The 26,171-nt window shown below is 39.4% G+C and overlaps 1 protein-coding gene across 4 annotated transcripts; it reads right to left on the minus strand.

The window, feature by feature from the left end:
- Positions 1 to 4,488: 4,488 nt before the first annotated feature.
- Positions 4,489 to 26,171, minus strand: kbtbd3 (kelch repeat and BTB (POZ) domain containing 3). Of its 4 annotated transcripts, none has more exons than XM_078545506.1 (4): positions 26,043 to 26,171; positions 24,000 to 24,055; positions 19,176 to 19,407; positions 4,489 to 6,088 (listed from the first exon to the last, which is right to left on the minus strand). In XM_078545506.1, the coding sequence occupies exons 3-4, from the start codon at positions 19,379 to 19,381 to the stop codon at positions 4,489 to 4,491; spliced, it is 1,806 nt and encodes a 601-aa protein (XP_078401632.1). In that variant the 5' UTR covers positions 19,382 to 19,407; positions 24,000 to 24,055; positions 26,043 to 26,171. The 4 variants fall into 4 exon arrangements, with proteins under 4 accessions (XP_078401632.1, XP_078401631.1, XP_078401633.1 ...); XM_078545505.1 differs by having other exon boundaries at positions 24,010 to 24,055; positions 26,043 to 26,091; XM_078545507.1 differs by having other exon boundaries at positions 19,176 to 19,425; positions 26,043 to 26,091.

Consider the following 26,171-nt stretch of genomic DNA (forward strand, 5'->3'; position numbering starts at 1 on the left):
CTGCACCCAGGCAGAGCTGGGACCAGTGTCCTTGCGGGGGCTTTTGCTAGTTCTGTTGGGAATTATTTAAACTAGTGTGGCAGGGGGATGGGATCCCAGGAGTAGGATCAGATAGGTCACATTCAGATCAGAAAAATGGAGGTAGAACATTAGCTAGGGACGTTGTGATAGACATGGAGTTACAGGAGAAGCAAAGTTTAAAAAGTGTCCAGCAAGGGAAATTGACGGGGTTAAACTGTTATACTTCAGTGCAAGGAGTATTACAAACAAGGTAGATGAGTTAAGGCAGCAGGATGTCATTGCTATAACGGAGACCTGGCTAAAGGAGGGACAAAACTGGCAGCTTAATATCCCTGGTTATAGAGTCTTCAGATACGATAGAGTAGGAGATAAAAAAGGAGGGGATAGCACTAATGCTTAAAGAATCAATTCCAGTTGTGAGAAGGGATAATATACTAAATGGGTCAACAAACGAGGCTTTATGGATTGAGCTTAGAAATAAAAAAGGGGCAGTCACACTACTGGAAGTATACTACAGACCCTCCAAATAGTGAAAGGGAGATAGAAGAACAAATATGTAGGTAAATTTCTGCTTGTAAGAACAAGAGGGCAATAATAGTAGAAGACTTCAACTATCCTAATATCAACTGGGATTCAAACAATACAAGGGGCACTGAGGGAGAAAAATTCATGCAGCGTGTCCAGGAAAATTTTTTCAACTAATTAGTGACAAACCCAACAAGAGGAGATGCAATTCTAGACCTAGTCTTGGGGAACGAAGAAGGGCAAATGGGTGAAGTGACAGTTGGCGACCATATCAGGGACAGTGATCACAATTCAGTTAGATTTAGCATTACCATGGAAAAGGACAGAGATAAGGCAGGAGTAAAAGTCTTGAACTGGGGGAAGGCAAATTTTGGAGAAATGAGAAGGGACTTGGCTGAGGTGGACTGGACAGCACTGCTGGAGGATAAAACAGTGGAAAACCAGTGGGAAGCACTAAAAAGCGAGATCCTAATTGTACAAAGTAAACATGTCCCCTACAAAAATAAGCGTGGTACTGCCAAATCTAGACCCCCCTGGTTGACTAGAGGGATACAGGGGAAGATCAAACAGAAAAAGAAAGCGTACGATAGGCACAAAGAACTAAGCACCGCAGATAGCCTAGACGAATATAGGAAGTGCAGGGACGAAGTAAAAAAGGAAATAAGGAAATCAAAGAGAGGGCATGAAAAAAGATTAGCAAGTAAAGTTAAAGATAAACCAAAGATGTTTTACCAATACATTAATGCTGAAAGGTTAGTTAAGGGAAAAGTGGGACCTATCAGAGATGAAGATGGAAACTTGTGTGTAGATGCAGAGGCTGTGGGAAGGGTTTTGAATGAATATTTTGTCTCCGTGTTTACAAAGTAAAGGGAGGATGTAGATATAGTAGTCCAGGAGGAACACTGTGAGATATTGGACGGGATAGTCATAAAGAGAGAGGAAGTACTCGAAGGGTTATAATCCTTGAAAGTTGATAGTCACCAGGGCCAGATGGATTGTTTCCGAGGCTGCAGAAGGAAGTCAGGGAGGAGATAGCAGATGCCCTGAGGATGATTTTCCAATCTTCACTAGATACAGGGGAGGTACCGGAGGACTGGACAAATGCAAACGTAGTTCCATTGTTTAAAAAGGGATCAAAGGAAATGCCAAACAATTATAGGCCAGTTAGTCTTACATCGGTGGTGAGCAAATTAGTAGAATCAATCCTGAGAGATAGGATTAACTGTCATGTGGAAAGGTATGGACTAGTCGGGGATGGTCAGCATGGATTTGTTAAAGGAAGGTCTTGCCTCACAAATTTGATTGAATTCTTTGAGGAAGTGACAAGAAGGGTTGATGAAGGTAGAGCAGTGGATGTTGTGTACATGGATTTTAGCAAGGCATTTGACAAGGTCCCACATGGCAGACTGGTCAGGAAAGTAAAAGCCAATGGGATTCAGGGTAATGCGGCAAACTGGATAAAAGGTTGGCTTTGTAACAGGAAACAAAGGGTAATGGTTGATGGATGCCCTTGCGAATGGAAAGTTGTCTCAAGTGGTGTTCCACAGGGCTCGGTGTTGGGACCCTAGCTGTTTGTGTTATATATTAACGATTTGGACGTGAACGTGGGGGGCATGATTGGGAAATTTGCAGATGACACAAAGATTGGCCGAGTAGTGGATAGTGTAGAGGATAGCCATAATCTCCAAAACGATATAGATGGATTGATGGAGTGGGCGGATAAATGGCAGATGGATCTTAACATAGATAAGTGTGAGGTCATACATTTAGGGAGGTCAAACAGTTACAGGGATTACACAATAAATGGGAATATATTAAGAGGGGTAGATGAAGTGAGAGATCTTGGTGTACAAGAACACAGGTCTCTGAAGGCAGCAGTTCAAGTAGACAAGGTTGAAAAGAAGGCATATAGAATGCTCTCCTTCATTGGCAGAGGTATAGAATATAAAGTAAGGATATAATGTTGGAATTGTAGAAAACACTGGTGAAGCCACAACTGGAGTATTGTGTGCAGTTCTGGTCACATTACAAGAAGGACGTAATAGCTCTGGAGAGAGTGCATAGGAGGTTTACAAGAATGCTGCCTGGGTTAGAAAAGTGTAGCTACGAGGAGAGATTGGATAGGTTGGGGTTATTTTCCTTAGAACAAAGAAGGCTGAGAGGTGACTTGATTGAGGTGTACAAAATTATGAGGGGAATAGATAGAGTGGACAGGATAAAATTGTTTCCCTTGGTGGAGAATTCTAGAACCAGGGGACATAGATTCAAGATAAGTGGCAGAAGGTTTAGGGGGGACATGAGGAAGAACTTTTTTACGCAGAGGGTGGTGGGTGTCTGGAATTCGCTGCCCAAGTTGGTGGTAGAGGCAGAAACTCTAAACTCTTTTAAAAAGTACCTGGATCTGCACCTTAAGTGCTGTAAGCTGCAGGGCTATAGGCCGGGTGCAGGAAGGTAGGATTAGAAAGGGCACCTGGGTGTCCTCGGGCTGGCACGGACAAGATGGGCCGAATGGCCTCCTTCTGTGCTGTAACTTTTCTATGGTTCTATGGAACCAGCTTCTAATGCTCTCTGAGGTGGAGAATTCCAAAGATTAATGACAATCTGAGAAAAGAAATTCCTTCTCATCTCCGTCTTAAATAGGAGACCCCTTATTCTGAAACTGTGCCCCTGAGTTTTAGATTTCCCCACAATGGGAAATGTCCTTTCAGCATCTACCCTGTCAAGCTCCCTCAGAATATTATTCGTTTCAATAAGATTATCTCTCATTCTTCTAAATTCCAATGAATATAGGCCCAACCTGTTGAACGTTTCCTCAAAGACTAACCTCTTTATCCCAGGAATCATCCTAACGAACCTTCTCTGAACTGCTTTCAATGCAAGTATATGCCTCCTTAAAGAAGGAGACCAAAACTGTACACAGTACTCTAGGTGTGGCTTCACCACTGCCCTGACAGTTGTAACAAGACTTCCCTATTTTTATACTCCATCCTCCTAGCAATAAAGGTCAAAATTTCATTTGTCTTCTTAATGACTTGCTGTACCTGCACGCTGACATTTTGTTATTTATGTACAACAGCACTCAGATCTCCCTGACCCGCAACATTCTGCAGTCTCTCTCCGTTTAAATAATATTCTGCTCCTCTAGTCTTCCTGCTGAAGTGGATAACCTCACATTTTCCCATATTGTATTCCATCTCCCAATTTTTTGTCCACTCACTTACCCCATCTATATCCCTTTGTAGGCTGTGTCCTCCTCACAATTTGCTTACATACCTATTTTTGTGTCATCTGCAAATTTGGTTATAATACATTCTGTCCCCTTAACCAAGTCATTAATATAGATCGTAAATAGTTGAGGCTCCGGCACTGATCCCTGTGGCACCCCACTAATTACAGTTTGCCAGCCTCAAAATAACACATTTATCCTGATTCTCTGTTTCCTGTCAGTTAGCCAAATCTTTATCCATGTTAATATATTACCCCTAACTCTGCAGTAACCTTTTATGTGGCATCATATCAAATGCCTTTTGGAAATTCAAATACACATCTGCTGGTTCCCCTTTATCCACCCTGCTTGTTACATCCTTAAGGAAATCTAATAAATTTGTCAAACACGATTTCCCTTTCATGAAACCATGTTAACTCTGATTGTATTATAGTAAGTGACAAAAGGATTAAGCTTGGCTGTGATGGTAGTGCTGTCAAATAGTTTGCCAGCAATCATCATCTAGAACTCAAGATGAGAAATAATCATTGGACGAGGAAGTACACAGCTACTGAGTATGTGGATCAATATTCCTGCCTTTGGAGAAAAGAAAGGTTACATTATTTTTGGGGGAAAAGGATTAGCTTGAAAATGAATAATTATTTGAATTAAAAACAAATATAAATAAGTAGCTGGGACTAAATTGAAAGCTATTTATCACCAAATAAAAATGGCCATTACAATTGACTTTTCCAGGGATCCCTATATCTGTTAAACTGAATTACATGACAATGAAACTCTGTTAAAGGCCTGGGCATTGGTGATACTTCCTCCCATTCAGATCTGCTACTGTGGTACACCTGTACCTCATCTGTGATTTCATCAGGAGCATAATCCCCACCCAAAATGTAAATCTTGTCTGAAATCCCAATAGCCCCTGCATTGAAGCCTGCACACTCAAATGAGCCCTCGCCTTTCCAAACGCAGGTTTCTGGACAAAAACTGTAGACTTTGTAAGTAGAAAGGTCACAAATATACAACGTGCAATTCACTGGGACAGCTTTCACAAGAGTAGCGTGAAAAAACTGGCCAAATTCTGCAACAAGTTCTGACCACTGATCAGAGGACACATTGTATTTGAAAAAACAATCTAATGACGGATTGAAGATATCAGCTATTTCCACTTCAGATCCAAGAACATAGATAATGTCATTGCAAGCACTTGCTTCTGGATAATAAATTCCTCTCGGCAAATGGCTCACTGATCTCCATTCTTTGGTAAGAGGGTTGTAGGATTCAACATTTAGAAGACTCCGGATTTCTTGTGCTCCTCTGGTTTTCCCACCTACTACAAAAAGCTGATCCATTGCAATAACCGATGTGTGCATGGTCCGAGAGTTTTTCATTGATGAAACAGAAGTGAAATTGTTTGTCTTTGGACAATAGCACCATGTCTGGTCAGTTGCATCATGACATCTTTCTGCAATGTGCAATCGTATAGATTTACTGCAGCTGATCTTACATCCTCCAGTAATAAATATTTTTTCTCCAAAGGTAACCAAACTTGACCCTGGAAAATCAATAATATTTGTAGCAGGCAATTCCTTCCAGGTATCACTTTCAATGTTATAGCAAAATGTATGCTTAATCACACCATTTTCTTCAGTTTTGTGAACAAATATGTATTTTTCTGTTGTGGATGGTCTTGCATCAGGAAAGAGCCCATTAAGCTCTTCAAGTTTATCGAGAACATTATGAATGGATTCCATGCATTCAGGATTATTTGCTAGTAAACTTTCTGACCTCATAAAATCCTCCAGAGTTTCTTTAGATAGCTGATGCAATCTCACAAGATTAATCAAGTGAGGCAAATGCTTTTCTCTCGTGTCAACATCATATTGAGTCCACTGAAGAACAGCATTCAAAACAGTGTCCTCATCAGGGACGTTCAATGCATCAGCTTCAAGGCATTTTTCTAGTAATCCAGCATTCATTTCTAAGAAATCATTTGATTTTAACAGAAGAGAGAAGTGCTGCACTACAAATAGCAAAGCATGATTGTACAAAGTAGTAGAACCATAACCCTCAGAGAGAGACAAAAGTTGTAAGCAGTTGGTGAGATCAAGGGTTTTGATCAGAAAATCACTGCAGGCTTTAGCTAGCAGGGACACTTGAAGAAATGAAGACATCTGAAAGAACATTTCAACATTGGTCTCTGATATCTCTGCATGCCCTGTGTAAGCAAAATCCAGGAATGCCCTCACAGCTTCCGGAGATAAATTAGTGATTTTTACACTTCCATCATCTCTTTCCCTCATGTGAACTTCAAACATGGCTCTGCAAGGGAAACAGTAATATAACTACTGTCTTTACCAGGACATTACAGAAATTGCGAATCTTAAATATTTCTTACATGATTTGCAGTTTGAACAATGCTTAATAAATAACATAGTCCAGATTACAATTTTTCAAGTTACTTTTTGAGCAAGTTTTATGGTAGTACACAAACATGAATTTTTTTTTCTAAAAATTCAGAACTGATTTAAACATACCATTTTTCTAATTCATATCCAGAAAATTAAAATGACAGCCCATTCAAGTATATCTGAAGCAGAAGAAGTTCTGGGTTATGGCAAGTCAGCAGAAAAAAGGAAGTTAGTTTTGGACAGCTCTAGCAAAGTGCTGGCACAGACAAAAATGTGTGTGTGTGTGCTGTAGCACCTTAATATGACTGAAATATATCAATGATGGAAGTTACAAAAAAACTATGAGCATTAATCCAAAATATCTAAAGCAGTAATGAGGTTAGAGACATATAACACAGGTTATACATAAATTCCAAGAATAGATAACAATAGAGGAGCATTGCTTTAACAGCCTCCAAAAAATCTGAACTGCTCCATTTATAGCTGGAGAAAAATATTCAAAGGCATAGGCTAATGAGAAACAATCAGCAGGTTATGTTTGACGAACTGAATTGATTTTTTGGGGGGAAATTACATTATATAAAGGGAATACATTGAATGTTGTATATTTCAGCTTTTGTGTGTCTGATAAGGTTAAGTGACTTATGAAAATTAAGGTGTAGGTATTAAAGAGATTGTAACATTCATAGAGAAGTAGTTAGTACAATGAAAGTGAAAGGTTAGGAGTAAATGGATGACATGTGGATAGTCGTGTCACCGAGAAATTTCTGCTGGAATCCCATTTGTTTTTAATTTATATTTATGCTTTGGAATAAGAGGAATAAATTTGAATTTGCTGATTAGGGACCTTGGAATAAAAATACAGCAGGACATGGACAAGTTAGTAGGGAGTGGACAGGCAGATGACATGCACTTTAATGCAGAGAAATGTGAACTAGAATATTTTGGGTAAATGAACTATGTAAATAAGTCGTCGTCAGCTGTCCCTCGATTTGAGAATGATGTCTACTCTGGGTCCCAAGTTTCTGCCAAGGATATTATAAATAAATATACTCTAAATGTAAAGAACATATATTTTTATTTCTGTTGGACTGTGGATTAAAATTACAATGGCTGCAGTTTGAAAGATATGTCTATTGGAACAGTTGAGGGATATATATAATGTTGCTGTCCTGGAACAGACTGCACCATGAAAGACAGGATGGTGCTGAGGAGGAGTCTGGTCTAATGGGGGACTGCCTGGCATCAATGTTTTAATTGGCTCTTGACCAGATGACCAGGGTTTGTGTGAGAGCAGTGCAGCAGAATAGCTCCTAGCCTGAAAAGAGAAAAGACGTAAAACCTCTTTCTCCTGTGTATATACGATTCCAGTAATTCTACAATAATAGTTAGCTGTTTTTTCCCCTCATATCTCTATAACCTGCTCCCTCTCTCTTTCTCTGAAAACCCGTCAATAGAAAAAGGGGAAAATCACCATTAGAGACATTGAAAGGCAAGTGCTCAACCAGTGAACTAAAGACTGAAAGTGCTGGAAGACCACCTTGTGTCATCAACAAGGAACTGAAAGGAATTTGGAAGACATTGATCAAAATCAACCCCACTGAATCCTGTACACCGCAATTGGTGCTATTGAATTATTTTGTCCCACCCTTAAAATCCATGCTTTTGTGTGTCTTATGTGTCTTGTACGTGTGTGTATAGGGAATTAAGAAGGGGCTAGAGTTTAGGTCATAGAATTAGAAATTAACAGTTCATATGTCTTTCTTTTGCCACTGGCTAAAGACAATTTGTTCAATTAACAGTTATTTATTTATTAAGTTTACAAACCTGGTGCCCTTATTCTGTTAACCTAATTTATACAATTAGGTAGAATTGGGGCAATCTGGTGGTTTGGTCAAACTTTTCACATTTGTCCCAGCTCAGGGAACAGTGGGGCTTGATATTACAACGCACTATCCCCAGTGAGTTGTGACAAAATTTGGGGGCTCGGGTCCGGGATATTTTGGAACAAAAGACAACGGCAATTTGGGTGCAGATTTAGTAAGTAGTAAAAGCTCTAAGGAAACACCAGGTTTATACTATCAAAAATAAGATGGCACTGGAAACTGCTATAACTTTCCTGCAAGTGGAAGAGATGTTTCTGACGATTTTACAAGGGCTCCCAAAAGCCAGGTTAATCGAATTGGCAAGTACATTAAGGGCATGATTTCCCCCCCCATCGGGGGGGATGTTGAAGTGTGGGCACACAGAGACGCACCTCCAATCGGCACCCCCGATTGAGGGCAAGCTGCCAATTTGCGTGGGCGGGCCAATTAAGGCCCGCCCAGCGTGACGTCCGCACGGAAGCGCTATGCGCTCCCTATGCGGGCGAGGGGGAATCCCTAAACCTGAGAGTGCGCTCTTTCGCGCATGCGCATGAAACAGAACACTCATCTCCCTGAGGCTAAGTGCTGCCTCAGGGAGATCGGCTCTAATGTATAATTTATTTTTTAAAAAAATTCCCTGACATGTCCCCTCATGGTGAGTTGGGACATGTCCATAACTTTTTAAAAAGCTTTAATTAAATGTTTAAAAACCTACATGAAACCTCATCCTGCCCGTGGATGAGGTTTCATGCTTTTTCTAAAGCCCGCCAACCTTAAGGTTGGATGGGCAGGTCCATTAATTAGTTTAATGACTCTGTCAATGGCTTCAATTGGTCATTGCCAGGTCGGCGGGCGCACAGCTGATTTTGCTGAGCCCCCGCCTACCTGAAAATTTAAATGGGGCGCGGTGGCGTCGGGAGTTCCGCGCGTCATTTTATGCGTTGGCGAGCAGGCCCCGCTCCCCGACGGGAAAATCCTGCCCTAAGAGTAGGGTTGCCTGCCAAAGCTAGAAAGGCAGAGGTAATCGAAGAGATGGCACAGCATTTCAAACTGGAAGGAATATCTGAGAGATCACGTTCTCCAAGGCGTGGTTCATTGGAATGGGCTCAAATTCAGTTGCAAATAAAGAAAAAATTGGAACTAGAGGCAACAGAAAAGAAGAGAAAGATGCATTGCAAAGGAAAGAGAAAGGACGTTCTGAAGGGAACAGGCAGAAAGACAGGAGAGAGAAAGAAAACAAAAAAGTGAATTATAAATGGCGAAGTTAGAAAAGGAGGAAAGAGAAGAAAAGAGAGGGAGAATTCCAGCTTAAAATGCTGGCAGTTAAAAAAAAGGCAGGACTTATCTCTAGATCAGAACCCAGTGGGGAGATGTTTAAACTTGTACAAGCTCTTCCCAAGTTTGAGGAAAGGGATGTTGAAGCATTCTTTATTTCATTTGAGAAGATAGCTAAACAGATGAATTGGCCAAAGGAAAACTGAACATTGCCCATGCAGAGCAAATTGACAGGTAGAGCACAGGAGATTTATGCTTCACTGTCAGAGGAGGTTTCTAGGGATTATGATGTGGTGAAAAAGGCCATTTTGAGTGAGTATAAGTTGGTCCCTGAAGCATACAGATGAAAGTTTCAAAATTTAAGGAAACAGCCTGGGCAAACTTACATTGAATTTGAAAAGGTTAAGCAAAGTAGTTTTGACAGGTAGATATGAGCATTAGGAGTTGAAACTACCTATGAAGTTCTCAGGGAGACTGTTCTCATGGAAAAATTTTAAAATTCTCTAACTTCTGTAATAAGGACCCATGTTGAAGACCAAAGGGTTGCAACTGCTAGACAGGCAGCAGTAATGAGCTGATCCATAAAACTAAACCTTTTTTCCATCACCCCCATAAATTTGAAAAGGATAGAAAGTGGGAGAGTGAAAGGAAGGCAAGTAGCCAGGGTAAAGAATGGATAGCTGGGAATGCCTTGAGATCCCCTCTCCAGATCAGGAAGGAAGGTACTGAGGGTGTAGGTGAAACTTGAAGGCCTAAGGCCAGAAACTTGCCTATGTCAGGTGGGCTGGGTGGGTGTGGGCGCGGAGCCAATCGCCGCCCGCGATCAGCTGTGAGCCACCATTTTATGTGGGCGGGCCAATTAAGGCCCACCCAGCATGACGCCTGGCTGATAGCGCTCAGTGCTACCTATGCGGGAGGAGGGAGAGTCGGGGCCTGCGCTCTTTCACGCATGTGCGTGAAAGAGCACAGCGATCTCACTGAGGCACGGGTGCTGCTTCGGGGGATTAAGTACATAATAAAAGTTTTTAAATAATAAAACTAAAAATTATTTAAACATGTCCACTCATGTGACAGTGTCACATGAGCTGGGACATGTTTGTGAATTGTGCAAAAATTAGTTAATAATTTTATAAAACCTTCAGGAAACCTCATCCCACCCGTGGATGAGGTTTCCTGAAAAACGTAAAGGCCGCTTGGGCTCTTCGCCTGCCCGCCAACCTTAAGGTTGGACAGGCAGCATTGCTAACTACATTTCGTTTCATGGCCTTAATGGGCTGTTGACAGTTTGGCGCGCGCCTGCCGAATGGAATATTTAAATGACGCGTGATGATGTCGGGACGCATGCCTGACATCACCGCGCATCATTTCGCACATCGGCGTGTCGGGCCTGGCCACGCACATCGATGACAATATACTGGCCTAAGTGTTTCCATTGTAATATAGTGGGACACATTCATTCAGAATGCTGGAAGTTGCGAGGGAAGCCCCTGGGACTTATTGGAGTTTGTAAGAGAGAGTCCGAAAAGGGATCTCAAAAAGAAAATGCCACGGATCAAATTGCAGCTTTAACTACAAATAAGGGACTGGAGGTAAACACTGCTGTATATGCAGATGAAGTGAATTAGGTAGATGAGAGATATAAAGGGTTTTTGTCTAAAGGGGAGATAATCCCTTTTTCATCAAATGATGCAGCTAAACCCATAACTATATTAAGGACACAGGAGCTAGTCAAACTTTTTTACTGGAGAAGGACCTAGTTTTCTGTCCAGAGAGTTCAATGAAAGATAAAGTATAGGTAAACGGGATAAGTGGAGAGTATATCCCGGTTCCATTGTACAAAGTGTAATTGGAGTGCGATTTGTTGTCTGGATCAGTGGTTGTAGGTGTGATTAAGAAATTACCCATGGATGGGGAGTGATTTGGCAAGAATGAAGGTTATAGCTTTACCCATAATTACGGAAAGTCCAAGAGAGGCTAAAGAGACAGAGCAGCTACAAGAACAAGTTCCTGGTATTTTTCGACCGTGTGTAGTGACGAGAGCAATGACTAAACAAAGTCCATCACCAGAGGTCAAAGTAATACCACAAGCAGATGTTAGAGTAGCCAAAACTTTCTTTAAGGATGAGGAGAACTCAAAGGAAGTGTTTGGCATGTCTTCATTAATTGAGGCTCAGAAAGCAGATCCAGAGTTAAACAAGCTAGCACAGTCAGCTCAAACCGAAGCTGAGGCCGAAGGAGTTCCAGAGTGCTATTACATTAAAAACAGAGTTCTGATGAGGAAGTGGAGACACCCTCACAGACCTGCAAATGAGAATGGACGGTTGGTCATCAGATAGTGGTACCGCCCAAATATCGTAAGGAGATATTGCGAGTAGCATAAGAAATTCCTATGGCAGGACATGTAGGAATACAGGAAACCCAAGCATCAATAAACAGGTATTTTACCTGGCCAAGACTTCATAAGGATGTAATGCAATTTTGTAAAATGTGTCATACATGTCGGGTAGTCAAGATGTAATCAAACCAGCACCTTTAACACCCATACCAGTTTTTGAAGAACCATTCAGTCGGGTATTAGTAGATTATGGAGGACCATTGCCCAAAACGAAAGCAGGACATCAGCATATCCTTACAATCACGGGTATGTCAGCCCGATTTCCAGAAGCTATTCCTTTAAGGACAATTGCAGCTAACATGGTAGTGGAAAAGTTAGTTCAATTTTTTCACTCATTATGGCCTACCAATTGAAATATAATCTGACCAAGGTTCTAAATTCATGTTTAACATTTTCCAGGACATAATCAGTAGCTTGGGTATCAAACAACTAAAGTCTACCGTCTATCATCCACAGAAACAGGGAGCTTTACAGAGACACCATCAGACTTTCAAAACCATGATTAAGACCTATTGTCATCAATACCCAAAGGATTGGGGCAAAGGTTTAGATTTCTTACTATACGCTACCAAATGAATCTACTGGATTTAGTCCATTTGAATTGATCTATGGTCATGAAATAAGAGATCCATTAAAAGTGATTAAGGAAAAGTTCCTAAAGCAGAAAGGTGAATCTTCCATGTTGGATTACATGTCCATGTTTCTAGCAAGACTCACAGGAGCATGAAAAGTAGCACGAGAAATCATGAGATTTTTGGGAATGTGTAGGTTTTATCGGAAGTGTGTGACTAACTTCAGCACGATAGCTATACCTCTCACCAACAAGAAAACAGGCAATAGTGGTCAGCAGAATGCCAAGCAGCCTTTGAAATACTGAAGGCAATCTTAATAAATGAACCAGTGTTGGCCACCCCTGACTTTACCAAACCTTTTAAAATGGCAATTGATGCTAGTGACCTGGAAGTAGGTACAGTCCCATTACAAGGTAATAAATTAGGGATAGAGAAGCCAGTGGGGTACTTTTCCAAGAAACTAAATCAATATCAGAGGAAGTACTCTACAGTAGAAAAATAAATTGTAGCATTGTTGTTCTCTCTTCAACACTTTGAAGTTTATGTCTGACACGATAACAAAGAAACACTAATCTACACTGACCATAATTCGCTGGCATTCACTGAAAGGTTAAAACATGAAATGCGAGATTGTTTAGATGGAGTCTATTGTTTCAACCATTTAATGTGAAGCTTGTTCGCGTTGCCGGCAAAGATAATGTGATCACGGATGCATTGTCCCAGGTGTAAAATACTGAAATAAGTTAAAGGGGTAAGAAATGTTGAAGATTGTATAAGATTGTATACGGGGGAGGAAGGACGAATCGAAGTAAGTCCATTGTGTCACATACCTTGTGATGAAACGCATTTTTGGAATGGTGTTTCATCTCTTTTATTGATGGAGGCATGTAAAGAACTTGCATTTTTTATTTCTGTTGGACTGTGGATTAAAATTACAATGGCTGCAGTTTGAAAGACATTTCTACCGGAATAGTGTGAGGGATATATACAATGTTGCTGTCCTGGAACAGAGTGTGCATTAAAGACAGGATGGTGCCGAGGAGGAGTCTGGTCTAATGGGGAACTGCCTGGCAACAACGTTTTAATTTGCTCCTGACCAGGTGACCAGGGTTTGTGTGAGAGCAGTGCAGCAGAATAGCTCCTAGCCTGAAAAGAGAAGACCTAAGACCTCTTTCTTCGGTGTGTGTAAGATTCTAGTAATTCTACAATAATAGCTAGCTGTTTTTTTCCCTCATATCTTTATAACCTGCTTTTTCTCTGAAAACCCCTGTCAAGAGAAAAAGGGGAAAATCACTGTTAAAGACATTGAAAGGCAAGTGCTCAACCAGTGAACTAAAGACTGAAAGTGCTGGAAGACCACCTCGTGTCATCAACAAAAAACTGAAAGGAATTTGGAAGACATCGATCAAAATCAACCCATCAAATCCTGTACTCCGGAATTGGTGCTATTGAACTATTTTATCCCACCCTTAAAATCCATGTTTTTGTGTGTCTTATGTGTCTTGTATGTGTGTATATAGGGATTTAAGAAGGGATAGAGTTTAAGTTGTAGAGTTAGAAATTAGCAGTTCATATTTCTTTCTTTTGCCACTGGTTAAAGACAATTTGTTCAATAAACAGTTATTTACTTATTAAGTTTACAAACCTGGTGCTTGTATTCTGTTAACCTAAATTAAACAGTTGGTAGAATTGGGGCAATTTGGTGGTTTGATCAAACTTTTCACATTTGTCGCAGCTCAGGGAACAGTGGGGCTTGGTATTACAGCACACTATCCCCAGTGAGTCGTGACATAGATCGTAAGATTCTTAAAACTGGTGGAACAGAGGTCTAAGGCAGCAGTTACACAGGCCTTTTAAAGGTGTAAATGCAAGTGGGAAAGACCACAGAAAGGCAAATGGGATTCTGGGTTTCATACATAGGTCACTGAGTATTAAAAACAAGATAGAATTATATAATATCACAGCACAGAATTTGATCCTTCCACTGAATGTTTTCTCCACATAAGCCATCTAATTTCATAGCACCTGGTTCACCCCACCGCCTCCCCACCCCGCCAACCCCATACCCATTCATACTTCTTTTCCAACAACTATCCAAATCCATTTTAAAATAATTATGGCCTTCGGTTCAATAATGATCCATGGCAGAGAAATCCGCGTTCAAACCATCTGTGTAAAAGTTTTTTCAAATATCCGCTTTAATGCTTTCTGTACAATTCTGAAGGGGTATAGGAACAGAAAGACCTTGTGAGTATATGTGCCCAAATCATTGAGGGTGGCAGGGCAGGTTGAGAAAGTAGTCAGAGGCACAGGGGATCCTGGGTTTTATAAATAGAGAAATAAAGCAAAATACTGATGATTCAGCCTCAAATGGGGTATTATGTCCAATTCTGGGCATTCCACTTTAGGAAGGTGGTGAAGGTCTGAGAGAGGGTGCTGAAAATATTTTTGAGATTGGCTCCAGTGATAAGGGATTTCTGTTATGTGGATAGGTTGGAGATGCTGGGAATATTCTCCTCGAAGAAGAGAAGGTTGAGAGGAGATTTGATAGAGGTGTTCAAAATCATGACAGGTCTAGACAGCATAGATAGAGAGAAAGTGCACCCATTGGCAGAAGAATAGAGAACCAGAGGACATAGATTTAATATGATTGGCAAAAGAAGCAAAGGCAACATAAGGAAAAAAATTTTATGCAGCAAGTGGTTATGATCTGAAATGGCAATGGAGGCAAATTCAATTGTGGCTTTCAAAATTGAGTTGGATAAGCGCCTGAAGGGAAAAAAAACTTTCACTGTTATGGGGAAAGGGTGAGGGAGTAGATCTGACTAAATTTTTTTTTGCAGAAAGTAGGCAAAGGCTCGTCGGGCCAAATGGCTTCCTTCTGTAATGTAACCATTCTATGAATCTATTATACATTCTTGTTTTTATACACTCTTGTTCTCTTCTTGTCATCTAGTGGAAACAACCTACCTTATCATAACCCTTCATAATCCTGTAAAACTCTTATTATAATCTTTTTAGGTCTAGTTAAAAGTACCTTTTACTGAAGTTTCTCTTTACAACTATAAGATCCTAGAAAATTTATACTTCACCTTTCCACTCCTTTAATATCAACAGCTTGCATTTATATAGTGTCTTTAATGTAATAAAATATCCCAAGGTGTTTCACAGGAGCTTTCTCTGCCTTATTAGTTACATCCTCAAACAATTCTAATAAGTTTATCAAACATGATTTTCCTTTCGTAAACTATCTTGACTCTGATCATTCTCTCATTTTCTAAGTGCACTGTTAAGAATAGGTTCCCTATTAAATTCGATAAAGTTCTACTAAAGCAATACTAGCTATAATAGCAATGGAAATTATCCCAGCACATACCAGACATAAGCATCCATTAGGCTCACTCAGGGAAGTAATAATCACACTTACTCACAAGAAAGCCCAAAATTCCACTTTATGCACATCCTACAGGCAAGGTCCATATTGCTGATCAATAAAGACTATTAATACCAACTAATATTCTTGCCCTTGAGAATGTACATGACAGCTTTTAAAACAGCCCACTGAGAACAAACAAGTTTTATATGGGGCACTAGGAGAATACCAGGGAATTTGTAACATAATTACCAATGCAAAAGCCCTTGCTTCTCTCAATGGGCGTGCAGAAGGCTTACTATCAAGTGTAATGCGACTTTACACTCCAAAAGCTTGACAGAATGACATTTGGATTGATACATCTGTTCCCATATGAATTCTACAGCATATTCTAACATATATGCCTCCCTTGCATTTCCTTTCCATTATGGGATCACATGGGGAGCCCTCTCTCCCTCCTTTTTGAATTGGTTTAAAAAAAACTATTGACAACAGCCATTAGGGCAAATTAATCTATCCACGGAACGTAGATTTTTGGGACTGTTAACAAAATAACACTGTTGACAATATATGCAAGCAGCCCTACTAATTCACTACTTGTCATCTTCCAAGTGATCAAGGAGTTCGACCAACTTTCAGGCTACAAACTGAACATGTCCCTCACACAAGGCATTTCCACGCAGATAGACCAATCCTGCCCCTCTTGTAATTAAACAAATACTGGGTACAAAAATAGCCCTGACCCTATCAACCTTGTACAAGAGGAATTAATAATCCCTCAATTCATTGCATGTACATACTCTAACCTAGACAAATTGGGCAGTCTGCTGCAAGTATAACAGAGTTGAATGTGCTGTCGCAGCTCTTATACCTGTTCTAAATCTGAAAATGAGCAGAATATTGCTGAAAAGTGCTTTGCTAGGCCTCAGTCCCACTGTGTTGTCGATCCAATGGTGTCAAGAGGTGTTTTAAATGTGGGATGGGCCATTGTTTTGAAGAGTTCCCAAACAATGGTCCATTTTTTAGCATTATCTGCTCATTCCAGCAACATCTGGCACATTGATGATGATAAATCTCTTACTTCTGCTTGTCTTTAAAGAGAATCTTTATAAAAACTGACATAAGACACCCAAGGTCAGTGAAGGTAGAAGTAAGGCTGCAGTGGAGAAGCACTTTGGTAACAGAAAGGCTATCTTCTCACATTAAGATAAGATATCCTAAAGTGGGCTTGTGAAATGTGTGCTCACATATTTTTGTAACAGTTCACAAACATAAACTGTTCTGATTTTATGAAGTTAATGACATCTGTCTGTTTTGTCTACTGTGGAAAAAAGACCTCACATAGTGTTAACTTGGTTCACCTTCAGAGAGGTTAAGGAATATGCCTGCTTAAGAATAATGAACCAGAGAAGATAAAAAGGGAAGTTCAGTGTTACATTCATGGGTCCCACCATCATGCTAGCAGTGATAATCAACATCTGAAAAAAAGCAGATAACCAGAATGTTTCTGAGACTGACTGACCCCACTGAATCCAAGGAGTTATCCATGGCAAACCTATATCCATACGGATAACCAAGAACAGAATATCGCCACACTTTCTCTTCCCAATCAAGGAGCACTTAGATGTTGTAATGGGTTAGGCACCAGAAGCAGATCTAATAGGGTCATCAAAGGAAGACCCAGCAGCAGGCAGTAGGAACATCATTATGTAAATATCACTAAGTTAAGAAGGTTATGGGTTATGATACAAGCAGTATTAAATTGTTTCCACAGGTTAGAGGGATGGGAACTAGAGGACTTAAATTTAAGATAGCCACATAAAGGGGATTTAAAAGTAAATTTCTTTATACACAGGGCGATTAGAATTTGGAATTCTCTGCTGAAAACCTTTGTTGCTGCAGGGACCATTTATTTCTTAAAAGGGAATTAGAGAGATTATTAAAGGGTAAGAATCAAGCTGTAAGGTTAAAATGAACTAGGTTGGCTTGTGGAGAGAAACATCAGCGCAAACTTGATGGGCCGTATGATCAGTTTTAGTGCTGTAACATTCTATCATTCTTTCTCATTGTTTTATATGCATTTAGTTACACTTAAATGCCACTATTCGTTAATGTTGCATTAAAAACTCCATTCTTGACTTACCTTTCAGTTTAGTACAATTCACAATGTCTGAACTTTACTCTAGTCGACAATAATATGTTGAATCAAAACTTCATTTTTTAATTTGTTTTTTTAATTTTTAAATTTTCATTTGTTTCATTTTTTTTAAACTTAGAATCACAGATATTAATTATTTTTTTGCATTTTCAATTAAATAACACAAAATGCTGTTCATCCAAAAACGTAAGTGATTCATTTTATTGAATGACTGACTGAGGAGGAATTTGTTTGTGGTCTTTGGTACCCTACAGACTTTCCTTTTGAAAATGACTTGAATCCTACCTAGCTTTGGACTTGCATAATCACAATTATCACATAATCACACCATCAATTATATATTTGAAAGCAATTTTGTTAATATTAAAAATTCAAAAAGAATAAGCAAGATTGGAAGCTGCCATTTCAAACAGTTTAAGGCTTCATTGGAGCTCTGATAGAGGTCAGACAAACTATTCAGTTTCTTTCTACATGTGGTTTGCAATCTATTATATGACGTTAGAAAATGATTTAAAACAACAGCTGAAGTTGAAAGTAGAACCAGATTGTGTGGAAACTGAATTTATCACAGAGCCAGACTTTATTCCAAGGCAAAGCAAGATTTTTCCCATTTGGATGCTCTTACAAAAGATAACTGACCAATAACAAACTTCCTTTTCTGAATGTTTTATATTGTACTTTCAGCATTTGGTAGACTTTCATGCTTCATAAATATATATCTATAAAACTAGATCTATGTTTAATATCCATCATTTTGAAGGCAATTAGATAGTGGAGTGCGAGACAACATTGGTTTATTGGACAATCTCTGCAACAGGATAACTGGCAGTCCTTAGGGAATGCAATTTTACAAAGGCAGATTGCAGAAAAGGTGCAACTTCTGGATCATTTGGGACAAGGTGTACTTATGGAAACCACTGTCAAATGAGAGGAACCATGTAAATCCAAGCATCATCCAAACCCTCAGAGGGTGCAAAATGAGGCAGAATTAGCCTGGTCTAGATTGATATTTTAAAAAGTATTTCCAATGTGAAGCAGTCAATGAACGCAGGTAAATTCAATTGTTCATGATCCCTACATCTGATTATTGTACTGTTTTAGTAATGTTGAACTCTGTTGCTTAAATATTTCGTTCTGTACAAGCTCCTTTACAGGTTTGAAATTACAGCGTAGCACCACTCCAGTTAGCAAGTTACAGCAACTACAGGTTAGCCCATAGGTTATGCACCAGATCACAAAAACATGTTCACTTACAGTATTTGCTGTATAACTGTTGAACCAAAGGGATGCAAAGATGCATACTACATTACAGTTGACAAAACAAACGATATCCAAAAGATATGCTTTTAATTTACAGTACCTGAAGAAATCACTGCATGCAGCCAGAATACACCTATGACATGGAAAGTTTACTCCTTTGACAAATATAGTGAAGTCAAAGAATATGTTTTGTTCCCGGAAGTTCTGAAGTACATTCAAAACCTGCTTGCCATGTGCCTCAGCAACCAGAGAAACTGTTCTCCTTTCAGTCACTCCATTGCAAGCAGCCCTAGAAGCTGAATCCATGACTGAATTGGTTTCACGTCTCAAATCTGCAAAGATAAAATATTCTGTACATGTTTGTCACAAACACACTTCCAAGAAATTAATCTCTTACCTACTTTCAAACATAGATATAGCTAAAAAAATTTTGAGTTATCAAAATAGAGCTGTTTTACTTAAGTTATCTAGATTTTGTATAAGTATATGTTTTAAGGATAATTAGTGGAGAGTTTACTGATTTGTCTTTTGATTTAGTTTGACTTATGTTACAATTATGAGGTTTATAAGGTGGTTACGTGACAGCACGAGGGGGGGTGATTATTACTTGAACTAAATGTAGTAAGTTAGTTGTTTAAGTGTATAGAATATTGTAAGTTGTTATATTTTGTATAGTGTTTATGGAAACTCATCACTATGTGCTGACTTTTCATTCTTTTGGCAGGGCGGGGGGAGTGTTACAATCATGAGGTTTATAAGGTTGTTGTGTTTTGGGACTGTGTCTTTAAGGTAAAATGAAGGGGGGTCATGTGACCCATTATAAAGCCTGCCTGACAGCAGGCCTGGGTCGTTTGATTGTTAGAGAATTTTACTCGGAAGAAGGTGGAAGGCATTTATGTTTGGAAACAATGACAGCAGCCTGTGTGCTAGCAATGGATAGATGGTGAGTCTCCAAAGTCCCAGAAAATTGTTGAGAATGTCAGGTTGTAAACTGTCCATTTAGTTCCAAGATGAAAGAGAGTTGGATTCTCAAGCTACATAAATCAGCATCTCTATCTGGATATAATACCTGTGTGATTCACATTGCCATGGTGATGGGAAAAGTAAAGAGGAATCCATTGTGATATTGGGTTACAGGCTTTCCTAAAATATCACTGTATATCACAGGCAGGTTAGTCTGCCAGGGTCCAGGAGAGAGAGAGAGCAACAAGAGACCGAAAGTCTCCATGGCTCACTGTGCCAGAATGCATGTGGAAGCTCATGCTCAGATTGGAAAGACCAAATTTGTGAGGAGTTCAAATAAGGCTGGAAGATTTGCCTGACTTTAGCTAGCGGAGACAATGAATCAGATTTAACTCTTGGATTTGATTTGACAAGGAATTTGCCTAGGTTCAATAGGGAACGAGTTGAAATGTATTCTGTCTCATTTGAGGAAAATGCTACAAGTTACAATGACCAAAAGAAATTTGGATGAATTTATTACCGAGTGTTTTAGTAGGGAAATTGTTGGAGGTTTATTTGATTCTTTCTGATGAACAATCTGCAGATTATGTATGGTTAAAATTGCTGCGCTTAATGTGTTTGAGTTAGTCCCAGAAGCTTACAGGCAAAAATTTAGAAATCTGATGAAGAGACAGAATCAGGTTTTTGTGAAAGTTGCTGGACAAAAGTGAAATGGCATTTGATCGATGATGTAGGGTGATGAAGTTTGAACAAAATTTTGAAAATCTTAGGTGTTGTTAATGGAGGAATTTAAAAATTAATATTCCTTTAGGAATCAAGTCTGACCTAGAAGACTGTAAAGTTTCTGAAATAAGAGAAGCTGCAGTTTTGGATGATAGTTAGGAACTATCCCACAATCACATAGAGAGCCACAAATCTTTATATGCAAACCACAGAGAAGCTGGAGAGAGAAATGAAGTGATAATGAGCAAAACACTATTACAATGAGGGAGATAGCAGAAATGAAAAGACAGATGCTTCTCAGAATAGTGAAAAAGTCAGCGTGGGAGATAAATATGATTCAAGGAGAACAACATGTTACTTTTGCCATAAAATGGGGCATGTGAAAGCCAACTGCTGGAAGCTGAAAATCCTGACAGTAGTTTTTATGAGCATGTCTAGTGTTTTTCCAGAAAATGCTGCACCAGTGAGTGAAGCTTGTGACAAACCAATACTAATTAATGTATTTACAGGGGCTGCAAATCAGAGCATAAAAGCTTATGAGTATTTTATCTTTGAGGGTGTACATTTTTGTCTGATAATTGGATCAAAATATAGTTATGCTTAGGGATACAAGATCAGATCAAAGCTTGATGTTAGCAAAAGACATAGTTCGCCAAATAAAAGTGTATTGGTACAGGGTATTGATGGAAATTGATTACCTGGTCAATTGTGTAGAATGAATTTAAATTGTGCTTTAGTCAGTGGGACTGTTATTGTAGGACCGGTGTCCAAACTGCCTATTAATAATGTTGATCTTATCTTGGGGAACGATCTAGCTGGAGACCATGTCCTGCCTCCGGACGTTTCCACAAAATCCGTTGAAGTGGCTAAAGATAAGGATGTATCAACCAAAAGACAATGATTTGACTCAAAGGCTGTCCAAATAATCAGAAAATCAAACTTCTGAAATTGAAAAGATACTGAAGCCTCAGGTTGACAGTAAAGAGTTAAAACCAACTGGTAAAGGAGTTGAGCTTGCCTGCATGTGCTGAGCCACAGGTGTCAAAAGAGAATTCAGCAGCAGAACCCCAGGCTAATGGACAAACAACGCGAGACAGTGCTTTAAACTAAAATGACTTGGCTCTAACTGATGTTGTTACTGTGGAACTACAAAGACAGATTTGAATCCTAGAGCGGAAAATACAACTTCAAAATGAAGCTGTGGCTCCTGCTTGGAAGGAATAGGGCAAAGCTTGTGCTGAGTGGGTAAACAAGAAACTGAAAGGATATAAAAGAATGCTAGAGCTGAAAAGAATGCAAGGATTTTTTAATCGTAACATCAGCAAAACCTCAACAAAATTCTTAATGCTTCAAAAGGGAACCATAATCCTGTGCTTAAACATGAGAAAGATGACTGGGATGGATGGTTGGCTAGCTGAGACAATTTTAACGGATTTAGATATTTAAAAACCTGCAGCCATGAAAGAAAATGGAGACCAAACGTTAGAACTCAGACCAAGTGGTTCACAGATTGATTATAACAAAGGAAAACAAAGGAAATTCTGAATCCGGGGGTAAAAAGCATTATGCCAGAGAATTTCTTCTGCGTCTACAATTTACACGTGCAAAAGCCAGAGGGACTGTCAGAAGTCAGCAATGTTCTTGATAGGGCTAACCAAACCAGACCAAGGATACAATTGCCTAACCTAGGATTTGGAAATAATGGGAACTTTAATCATGAGAAAGGAGGTTTACTATGACACATCTGGGAAGGTGAAGTCACAAGCAGCGAAACAAATTCTCATCTATATGAGAGAAAGAACTGATATAAAGTGGACTTGAATTCTTAACTGTTACATGTATTTGGGGTAATGCTGCTGAGATGGGCGGGAAATATGTCAGTATAGGGTGGCGGGGGGAGATTATTACTTGTACTTGTACTGTATGTAATAAGTTAGTTGTTAAAGTATATAGAATGCTATAAATTTTTATATTTTGGATAGTGTTTATGAAAACTCATCAATATGGTGATGCCTTTTCATTCTTTAGGGGAGAAGTGTTACAATTATGAGGTTTATAATGTTGTTGTGTTTTGGGACTGTGTCTTTAACTTAAGATAAAAAAATGAAGGGGGTCATGTGACCTTTTATGAAGTCTGCTTGACAGCAAAGCCTGGGATATTTGATTGTTAGAGATTAAAGGAGTCCCAGATTGTTTTACTGGGAAGAAGGTGCAAAGTATCTACACTTGGAGGCAATGGCAGCAGCGTCTGTGCTAACAGTGGATAGACTACGGTTCTCCAAAGTCCCAGAAAAGTGTTGAGAAGGTCAGGTTGTAAACAGTTGTGCTTTAAACTGTCCATTAAGTTCCAAGATGAGAGAGGGACTTTCAGCATAACTAATCAGCATCTCTACCTAGGTACAAAGCCCATGTGATTCACATTGCCAGAGTGATGAGCTTTGAGATAGGAATGGTAACAAGGAAGTGGGTTACAGGCCTTCCAAAAATATTGCTTTATATCACAGATAGGTTAGTCTGCCAGGATCTGGGAGAGAGAGAGCAGCAAGAGGCCGAAGGTCTCTATGGTTCACTGCGTGGTATGCGGGTGGAAGCTTGCGCTCGGATTGGAAAGACCAAATTCGTGGGGAGTTAAAATGAGGCTGGAATATTTGCCTAGCATTAGCTAGAGGGAGAAGTCTCCAGGAAAACCCGCACTACAAAAGGCCGTTCTGAAGTTAAAAGTTTCCAGGCTGGGAAAGGAAGGAATCAGAAATAAACCCTCAGAGTCAAACCTCGAGAGCTAATAATCATTTTGGACTGATTATGGGAGAACTGAATGTATACTTAAAGGACAGTGTAACCCATATCTGATAGCGGGTTTTTCTTGGTTATGTTAAAAGTTCTGTTCTGTAGTTTAAAAAAATAAGTTGCCTACAAAAATAGTGTTTAGTCAATAATGCTTTTAGTCTTTGTTACAGTAAATGCTTAAAAGTGAAATTTTGTTGTCACCTGTTCAGCTATTAATTGGAAATTCAAATTTCTTTTTAAAAGTGATCAGTCTCTACAGGGATCATAACACTTGAAAATTATAACTTTCTTTTTTAGTTAATTGTGTCTGGCATACAATGATAACTTTTTCTCCACATGGAGTGTTTTTAGCTCTAAATATGCTAAGAGTCAGCTACTAAATAAATGCCAAATGCTAGCACACCCTAAAGGGAAAGAGCAGTTGAGGATTAAGTGCTTTTGGACCACTCACATCTCTGTACCTCAAGGAGAGATCTGGAAAGAGTAGAAGCTTAGCCCTTGGTGAATCTAAAAGGAAAAATAAAAAAATAATTAAAAAAGTATTCTACATATTATGAATATGAATTTTGATGCATGTAGTGATCCATAGAAATATGTAAAAATATGTTAGTATCACGCAGTGTTTTCCTGTAAAGTAAAAGGTTCAATCATCTAGATATTTTGGAACATACTAAAAACACCATTGGCTGACCAACGCTCCCTCTAAGCTTATACAATATACACAATGTTGCAGTCCTGGAACAGAGCGTGCCAAGGAAGACAGGATGGCACCAGAAAGGAATCTTGGACCAAGGGAGCTGCCTGGCAACAACATTTTAATTGGCTCCTGATCAGGTTTTGTGTGAGGGCAGTGCAATAGCAGAGGAACAAGATCTAAAACCTCTTCTCCTGTGTGTGGAAGATTCCAGTAATTCCACAAGAATAGCTAGCTGGCTTTTTCTCCTTATATCTCTATAGCCTGCTCTCTCTGAAAACCCCTGTCAAAAGGCAAAAGGGGAAAATCACTGTTAGAGGCATTGAAAGGCAAGTACTCAAGCAGTGAACTACAGACTGAAAGTGCTGGAAGACCAGCTCATGTCAGCAACAAAGAACTTAAAGGAATTTGGAAGATATTGATTAAAATCAACCCATTGAATCCTGTACTCTGGATTGGTGCTATTGAACTGTTTTATCCCGCCCTTAAAATCCATGTCTTGTGTGTGCGTGTATAGGGATTTAAGAAGAGGGTAGAGTTTAAGTTATAATGTTAGAAGTTAGCAATTCATATTTCTTTCTTTTTCTACTAGTTAAAGGCAATTTGTTCAATAAACATTTATTTATTAAGTTTACAAAGCTGGTGCTCTTATTCTGTTAACCTAAATTTAACAGTTAGGTAGAATTGGGGCAGTCTGGTAGTTTGGTCAAGCTTTTCACATTTGTCGCAGCTTGGGGAACAGTGGGGCTTGATGTTACAGCGCACTATCCCCAGTGAGTCGTGACAATATTGCCATCAGAATGACACAATTGAAAATAATATTTTCCCCAATTACCAATTGTCTTACAAATGAACCATTCCACACTATGGTAATATACCAAAAAAGGGCAATTAATAAAGTCTAGTTGAAATTTATATAAATAACTCTTTTCACTGCTAATTTTGCAATGAATGAAACTTCCATTTAAAAAACCCGTGCCGTGCCAACTTAACTAACATAACTGACTTTAAGTCATTGTAAATAAACAGCTTCAAAACAGCTCATATATTTGTCCAGGAATGTGCTACTCAAGCAAGATGCTGATGCAGCTAGAAAGCTCCACCCATTTCGACTGTATTGATCTTGATACTGACTCAAGCAGCTTGATGCTGCACTTACCAACTAGTTGTCTATCTAAGTAAAATTAAGAAGCGTGAAGTAAGGTGGCTTTGATGTTTTTTGGTGTGTACCACTCACTAACGTTTATCAACTTTTTGTTTAAATATCAATTGTGGATAACAAAGCTAGGCTAGAGAGTCCGAAGTAACATGGCATTGAGTGCATCAACATCCTATGCCTCAAATTGCTGCCCTGGATTTAATTAGAAGCACCGATAAAACTAGACCCTTCGCGTTTTTCCTCTGTGTACGCGCGACGCAAAATTTGTAAAACAACGAACGGCACAAGCGACGGACGCTGGAAATTCGTTGAGCAATGCAAGTTTCACTTTCACCGGAGAGGAAAATTCATTTTCCTTTCACATTTCCAATGAGACAATATAACATATGAAAGATGCATTGTTTGTGTTGTTCTTACTCTGTTAATTCCTAATATCTGCATCAGATAACAGCAGCTTTATCCCAGGAGATTTTATCCGCAGCATCCATCTGCAACCCAAACCTTGCTCATGGCACAAAACACTGCTCCCACCTTTATTTTCCGTTCATCATACTTTCCGTTGGTGAAATGGCACATACATTATAAAGATACATCATATGGTCCAAATTGATATGATATTTTATATTCTGACAGATACTCACTACAGGCAATCAGCTGAGGCTCAGAGCACCATGGTGACGGGATAGGAAGCGCAGACTCCGAGCCGGACGTGACGTCGCAGGCACCGGCGCCATCTTGAAGACAAATAGAAAGCGGAGCCAGTCCTGGCA

The sequence above is a fragment of the Cetorhinus maximus genome, chromosome 7 (assembly GCF_964194155.1).
Source record: "Cetorhinus maximus chromosome 7, sCetMax3.hap1.1, whole genome shotgun sequence".
Taxonomy (NCBI): Eukaryota; Metazoa; Chordata; class Chondrichthyes; order Lamniformes; family Cetorhinidae; genus Cetorhinus; species Cetorhinus maximus.